The 8,000-nt window shown below is 45.6% G+C and overlaps 1 protein-coding gene across 1 annotated transcript in view; it reads right to left on the bottom strand.

Annotated features, from left to right (window-relative positions):
* The window catches only part of FBXO15 (F-box protein 15), a gene marked incomplete at its 5' end in the record, with an annotated part of 44,443 nt that overhangs the window by 2,345 nt on the left and 34,098 nt on the right, over positions 1 to 8,000 (bottom strand). The window contains 1 exon segment of the mRNA XM_014584064.1: positions 3,084 to 3,208. Coding sequence (XP_014439550.1) covers positions 3,084 to 3,208 — 125 coding nt within the window.

Below are 8,000 nucleotides of genomic sequence, written 5' to 3'. Positions count from 1 at the left end.
TATATATATATATTTGAAACCATACTGCTTCTGTTGTTATAGAGTTATAAAATTATACAAAATTATAAGACATATTTTGAACATTATCTTTAAAATTCAGTATTTTGAAACTTTGAAAGTTGTTTGTAAACTGTCAAGAATTATGGAGTATGAGCTAAAATTCTTTGCTATGTAAAGTAAATGTTTGTGGAAAAATGTAAAATAAAAACAAGTTGTAATTAAAAAAATAAATAAAATAAAATAAATAAATAAACACAGAATGCTCCAAATCTGGCCATTCTACTAAGAATGGGGCATCGACACCCTCCTGGGTTGAACAGCCGCCCCACAATCCATCTCCAGAGCTCCTGGTTTTAAAAAACCGTTACACACCGAGTCCCCCTGCCACCTGCCCAGACCCTGGCGTTTCGGTGCTCACACTTCTACTTTCTGTCTCTGTGATCTGACAACCATAGGAACCTCCTGCAAGTGGAACCACACAGTACCTGTCCTCTGAGACTGCGTATCTCCCAGCGTGACGCCCCCCGAGCTCTCCCACACTGCCGCCGATGCAGGAAGGTCCTTCCTCTCCGACCAGAGACTGTCCCTTTGTACAGATACACCAGTTTACCCCTGCAGCTGTTGCTAGGACACCTGGGTCTCTCTTGCCTACAGCTGTGAGCAATGCCTCTACGGACAGGCTGTACAGAGGGCTACCTTTTAACATGCTCTACGTGTCAGACACTGACCAGGCGAAACTCTCATGTACTGTTTCGTTTAATTCTAAGGAAGCTCAGAGACGAAGACAAGGATAAAACCTTGCAGTACTTACCACCTCTGACATGGCTCATTCTTCACCTTGACTTGTGCCCTATGTTAGCATTTTTCATTGTAATTTAAATGGTTACCCTTAGCTATTTATCCGTGTGAAGCGATCACCGCATTCCACTGCTTCTGGAAGTCATAACTGATGAAACGTGGCCTGAAGTGCTAACCCTTTGGACCCTAGCATGATCAGATCAAAGGGTTTTAATTCGAATGATAAATTTAAGGAACAAAAATATTCCGTAAGTTGAAAAACTGGATGGTTTAGGGACCAGCAGTTAGCGTAATGGCTATGTCGCTGGACACCCATGTAGTCGACCGCGGTTCGCGTCCCAGACCCGGTGGCTTAAAATTCACACTGGGCGCGTGTGCGTGCGTGCCCAAGATCCTGAGAGGAGAACGGGGGATAAGGGATTGTGGCGTGGCCATCCCCCCTGGGGGGTGATTTCTCACTTTCTGTCTCTGTGTCTCTCTCTGTCTGGCGAGCGCACGCGCCCTATAGCAAAAACTTCTCAAAAAAAAAAAAAAAACTGGATGGTTTAGAAGTGACCGATGTAAACTGGCTGCCACTTTGTCAGCTCTACTGAATTCAACTCTTCTGGGAAAGCAGAACCACAGAGTGTTCTAAATACCTCATTTAAATTAAAACTGATGCTAAACTTCATATAGATTTAGGGTCACATTAAAACAACATCATCAAAAGAGGTCAAGGCATGAAAGAAGAGAGTGAAACACACACGCACAAGAAAGGCTAACCAAAAGAAAATCCGTCGGTCAGAAATCCTGACAGAAACTATAAGAAGACACAGCAGGAGAGCACTTGATTTTGAGTTGCACTGCAGACCACGCAGGGCTAACCTGACAGGGCAGCTGAGCTGCTCACACGACTTGCTCGGGCAGCATGGTAACCATTTACAGAGCCCTGTTCTGTGAGATTCATACCAACGTTCAGCCACTGTAAGCATCTTTAAATTGTAATTGATATCATTACCCATCCAAGAAAGACTGACAGACAGACAGAGAGAAAGGAAGGAAGGAAGGAAGGAAGGAAGGAAGGAAGGAAATTGATCTGTGTATAATGTAATCTTTCTTTTTTTGCCATAGGACGGGCGCCACCACGCCCATAATCTTTCTTTTTTTTAAGTTTACTATAGGGCACGTGTGCTTGCTGGGGGTGGCGGGGAGAGAGAGAAGGAAAATAAGAGATCAGCCCCTAGAGGAGATAGCCATGCTGCAATTCCATTTACTCTATTCTCCTTTAAGGATTTTGGGCATGTATACACATGCACCCTACATGATTTTCAAGTCACCAGGTCCAGGACTCAAACTGTGGTCAGCCATGTGAGAGTCCAGTGCCTTAACCACCTCACCACCTGCTGGCCCTCTTAAGCCCCTTTTTTATAAAAACCATGTAAGTCCTTGAAAGGAACTTCTTAAGTACACTTTACTGTTTTGCTAAGCTTTAATGATCAGATTCCTAGTAGGGAATTTCTGATCTGCATGGCAACCACAGAACACTGACATCACTTCCCTGGCTTTGTCCCTTTGGGAACTCTAAGGGTAACTCAGTGTTCACACTGAACCCAAAAATGTGACTGAGAACATGCAAATTAGTCAACCATCCAGCAGGCCCAAGAAGAGGTACCAGCTTCAGTGCTGTTCTCCATACTCTCCGAAGCCCGCCTAAGGCAGGTCCCTACAATCTCCTCTACATATTCCTTCCCTTGGTGGGCTCTGAAGAACATGGAGAATAGCGCCAAAGCTGGACCTAGTGCCTCCTACTTCCTCCCTCTTCTCTGCATCTCCTTCTCTTCCTCTTTCCTGTTCCTCTTCTCCCAACCACGAGACCAACTCTCCCATTCTCATGGCTAATTCTGACTGAAGGAAATCCTGGAGTAAGAACGTACCAATGCAATCCATCTTAGGTCTGCACATGAGTGATTATGATGTTCGGAGTACATGTCATTTGCCTGGTCCAGCCTCAGCTCCTCTCTTCACAAGACAGACCGACAGAGGGGCTCTGAGGGAGCACAGGGCTGTTCAAAACACTCTGCAGACTCCTGCCACTCCTACACCACCACACTCAGTACAACACCAAAGGCACTCAGTGGGCATTTGATGAGTGAACTGATTGCCAGAGGCTAGGAGAACGTGCACAGGTCTTCAGAAACCAGAGTACATCATCCCACATTATAAAAGAAGATTATACAAATATTAACAAACTTTTTAAAATTATACATAAACCATCTTAATTGAAGGAAAGAAAACTTTGTTTTTACCTGTATATAGCCATCAAAAACATTCGTTTTCCAAAAGAAGCCAACTTTTCCAATAAGAGGCAGGTGTTCTCTGTCATTTTTTAAATGTATCACAGTGAGCTTCACATATCCATTTTCAATGCATTCTGAAAAGATGGAACATTATTTAAATTAAGGCAGGACAGCGAGGTAAGGTCCGCAGGTTGGCCGCTCCCTGAAGGATGCTTCACCTACTAAGCACAGAAGCCCTGGTGAAGTACGACCCGGGGACAGCTAACCCTAGCCCCCGGCTGCGGCTAGGGAGCACACCTGCCTCCTAGGGACAGAAAAGGGACATGTACTCAGGAAAACTGGCCCAAACCTGAGTGGGGGAGACTGCTGAGTGAACCTGGACACCGCCCCACCCTCCACGGAAAGACTGCAAGAAAACAAGGTTTGTCTGACTCAACTGAGCCACCAGCAGCGTAAAGAAAAAACAGAATTGCAGAGTGTGAGAAAGCAGAAACAGAAATGGCAAAGAAAGGACCTCAGCTGGGAACAGAAGCAAGGGTCAGAGCACAGTTGTGCCTGGAGTGGTGAGGGAAGGACAGAACAGTGTCTGCACGTGCCACGAGATAAGTGAAGGCCCTTGTCCAAGCCTCCCCGAACTAGAGGCAATGACCTTCCACCTCTCACTAGCTCAGGTGGGTTAACAGCTGCTGCACCACTGCTGAGGCCCTACCCACCCAGGAGGCATGCTGGGTCTGCCTCCCAGGCCTCTTGTGATCGGGAGCACTCGCAGCACTGTCCAGCCTCACACAGCGACTAGCTCCAGACTCCCCTGGAATGTGCCCTGAAAAGCAGCCATCAGGCTTAGCACAGTAGCATCTCCACTCACATGAAAGAGTTCTTCAGAGACAGACAAGTGGACAAAGGTAAGAAGCAAGTCACAAGGCAGAGCGACTGAGAACAAATGGAGGAGAGCCAATGCCACTGAGTTATGTTGGTTCTTGCACAGGACAAAATAAAACCAAAGCTAAGCTCCTTGGGAGCCAAAGCCTTGCTCTAGGAATTCTCTACAGCGTCCTTCAACTTAGTGAAGGCAGAAGCTAAGACACACCTCCGTGCTTTGCCAGGGCCTCTTCTGTGATGCAATCACATACCTAAGAGAGGGAGAGCATCAGAGGCTCTTTTCCAGCTGGGCGGGAGGGCGCGCTTAGCTGGGGAGAGCTTCTCAGCCTTTCTGCTGCTCCGAGGATGGACAGAAGCAGCCCACATTTTCCTATCTGCTGCTGCAGAATTAGCAGGCTCTCTGCAGTGTCTTTCCCTCTCCTCAGGCACAGGCATGAGTGCCAAGTGACACTGATGGCTCTGCTGTCACCCGGGCAGGGCTGGACAGGGCAGAGAGGGAGCCTATGAGAGGCAAGCCTCAGCAGAGGTACAGTAATGACACTGACTGGGCCGGATGCGCTCGGCTCTACCGCACACGCTGCACAGCTATGGAGAGCCTGCAGGAAATGGACAATGGCCATGAATATCTCAATGGCACTTGTCTGAGCTGATCAACATAAACCCCAGTAGGAAGCAAAGACTGCTATTTTGTTACTACCAGATATTCTCCCACTTTGAAACAATTAGACCACTTGTGGTATCTTTTTTTGAGGGGGGGAAAGGCTTTGTGTTTTTTTTGCTATAGGGTGCGTGCACTCGCCAGACAGAGACAGAGAGATAGAAAGCGAGAAATCACCTGCCCAGGGGGATGGCCACACCACAATCCCTTCTCCTCCATTCTCCTCCATTCTTGGGATCTTGGGCACACACGCAGACGCGCCCAGCATGAGTCTCAAGCCACCGGGTCCAAGACATGAACCGCAGTCTACTACGTGGGAGTCCAGCGACATAGCATTCTGTTAACTGCTGGTCCCCACACTTGTGGTATCTTAAAAAGTCAAAGCTTTTTCTGCCAACCCCGTAACCATTCTCAGCTGAGCTCTTTCTCCATTTAGACGCAGGATGCATACGTAAAGGGCGTGTAGAGAACAGGTCATGTTTTGTAGTACCTTCTTCGCACTGGTGTTATGTTAACGTTTCATGTGTAGTAGCTTAGAAGAATACTTTTAAAGGATACCTTTAAATGACACTATTAATGCGGTATTACAGTTGTCTGAATTCTTGGGTGAGAAAACTGATGCGCAGAGAGGTTAACAGTAACTTATCTAAGGTCGAATCGCTGGTAATTCAACTAATCCAACTTGTGTAATCACCAGAGAAAACATGTTATGGAGGGGACAGAGCTCACCTACAGTCTGTGTAACAGCTAAGGACTTGCTGCGTAGGTTCCGGTTATGAAGCTTCCTGATATTACTGTCAATAGAGAAACCTCCCTATAAATAAGCAGCAAGAGACACTAGGAGATCACGTACAGTTCCAGGGAATTTCTCAGTCCAAATTCCAAGCTCACTACCTCCCAGTCCTCAGGCTTTTCTAAAAAGGTCATGAGTGATCCAGTTCCTTTGATGAGACATGCACACCCCTGCAAACCTGGAGTCAGAGGAGGCGACACGAGGGGGTCACAGATAAAGGAGGCACCAACTTCTGACCCATGCAGCCGTCAGGCTGGGCAGAGCTCTGGAATGTACTGCTAGTGAGGCAGAAACTAGCGAGGTGGTAAGACAGGGTTTTAACCAGCTGAAACCAGCTCTTTGGAAACCTAAACTTCTCTCCTCCCTATCACCTGCCCCTCAGAACATAACCAACATTGTAAAGCTCCCTGTAGGGCACACAAAAGAACAATTAAAGTCAAGGTCCAAGAGGCCACTGACTTTTCGACTGGCATGTGTGTGCACGCACACTTGTGTGCGCAAAATAACATGTATGATACTATCTTTAACTGGACAAATATACAGTTTATTCATGCTGGGAAAATTTATTTTGCATGTTGTAATGATATACAGTGATTGAATGTGTAATATACACATATATACATGTACTTTTTAATAAAATGGCTTACAGCAGTGACTCAATGATTAATCTAAGCAACAAAATCTAAACCAAATACAGCAATTAGGAGTTTTTCCAGCTCCCACTATATTCTGAGAAAAATATAATGGTCTTTTAAACAAAGAGTCTCATGACCTTCATATGTTCTCCAAAATTAGGAGAATAACCAGACCCATCTAACATGCAACCCCCTCCATAAAGGGAATGCATGCATAAGCCCCTCCCTAGAACAATCCTGAACAGAGCCCCTCCTGACCAAAATAAAGAACCCTCACCTCAGCGCCTCAGGAGCTTCTCATTCAAGAGCTCCCCTTTCAAGCTGTGAAAGGCTCTTCTTTCTTCTACCTAATGAAACTCCACTTGCTAGCCTATGTCCATGTCTCTAATTCTTTGTGAGTCACGAACAAGAACCAGTGCCTCTCTATCCTGCCTCCTGCTGAGGGTGCTGGGCCTGAGCACCACTGCACCCCCACATCACTGGGACTCGGGTGCTGACGCTTTCACAAGAGGAGATGTGCAGGGTGGCCCGGCACACGCAAACCTGGAGTATGGCTCTGCTGCAGGAACCACGAGCTAGTATATTCGTCACTAAATCCCTGTGTTCCTGAAACCATTCAGGGTAAATTCTGCTGTTGGAAACTAACCTTAATTTCTCAATATATAAGGCCATCCCCAAAACAGCAAGAAACAATTCACAGCTCCCATCCAGTGCCACTACATTTACAACCATGGCCTTCAGAATCATAAAGACCTGGGAACCAGCAGTTAGCGTAATGGCTATGTCGCTGAACTCCCACGTAGTAGACCGCGGGTCTTGTCCCGGACCCGGTGGCTTAAAACTCACGCCGGGCGCGTGTGCGTATGTGCCCAAGATCCCAAGAGGAGAATGGAGGAGAAGGGATTGTGGCGTGACCATCCCCCCTGGGGAGTGATTTCTCGCTTTCTATCTCTCTGTCTCTGTCTGTCTGGTGAGCGCACGCACCCTATAGTGAAAAACCTCTCCAAAAAAAAAAAAAAGAATCATAAAGACTTCATTCCAAACCCTGCCCTAATATTTACTAGCTGTGTAACTGGGGTCAAGTTCAAAGGTGAGTAAAATAAAGATACAAACTGAAAGTACTTTATAAGGTTTTGTGAAAATTAATGGCCCTAATAATAAATATTAACACTATGGGGTAGCTTAGTACCTGTGCCAAGCTAAGTATGCTAAGCGCCTCAAATCCATTACCTCAATAACAACAGAATTTACCTAAGGAGCCAAGACCATATCAAACAGAAAGTAGAGATGCACCATGTTCATGAAGAGGGAAACTCGACACTGTTAAAACATATAGTCACCAAAAAATGACCTGTATATTTAATGCAATCACGAATCAAAATCCCATCAGGCAATGTGACAAAAGTTTATAAGAACTGATGATTTATAAATAGATAATAAAAATTGACAAGATGACCCTAAACTTCATATGGAAATGCTGAGAACTTAACAAAAACAAATTTGAAAAGAAAAACAGATAAGTTGACTCCAAGACTTCTTACAGAGTTGCTGCAATCAAAACACTTTGATACTGCTTAAAAGATCAATAAAGTAGAACAGAAAGTTCCAGAAATAGACCCTCACCTTTATAAGCAATTGATTTTTGACAAAGACATCAAAATCATTAAATGAGAAAAGAAAGTCTCTTTACAAATACTGGAGTTCTCTTTCCCACTATACACGATGGCAGGCGATAAAGCTGCAAAGCAGGATACTAATGAGAAGAAACCTGAAGCCAAGAAGGCTGATGCCAGTGGCAAGGTTAAAAAGGATGACCCCAAAGCTAAAAAGCCCAAGAAGGGGAAGCCCCATTGCAGCCGAAACCCTGTCCTAGTCCGGGGCATCAGCAGATATTCCTGGTCTGCCATGTATTCCAGGAAGGCCATGTACAAGAGGAAATACTCGGCCACTAAATCCAGGAT

Source organism: Tupaia chinensis, unplaced genomic scaffold (genome assembly GCF_000334495.1).
Source record: "Tupaia chinensis unplaced genomic scaffold, TupChi_1.0 Scaffold145592_1, whole genome shotgun sequence".
NCBI lineage: Eukaryota > Metazoa > Chordata > Mammalia > Scandentia > Tupaiidae > Tupaia > Tupaia belangeri.
The sequence above is the reverse complement of the archived record's forward strand: the minus strand, read 5'-3'. Positions and strand labels throughout refer to the sequence as shown.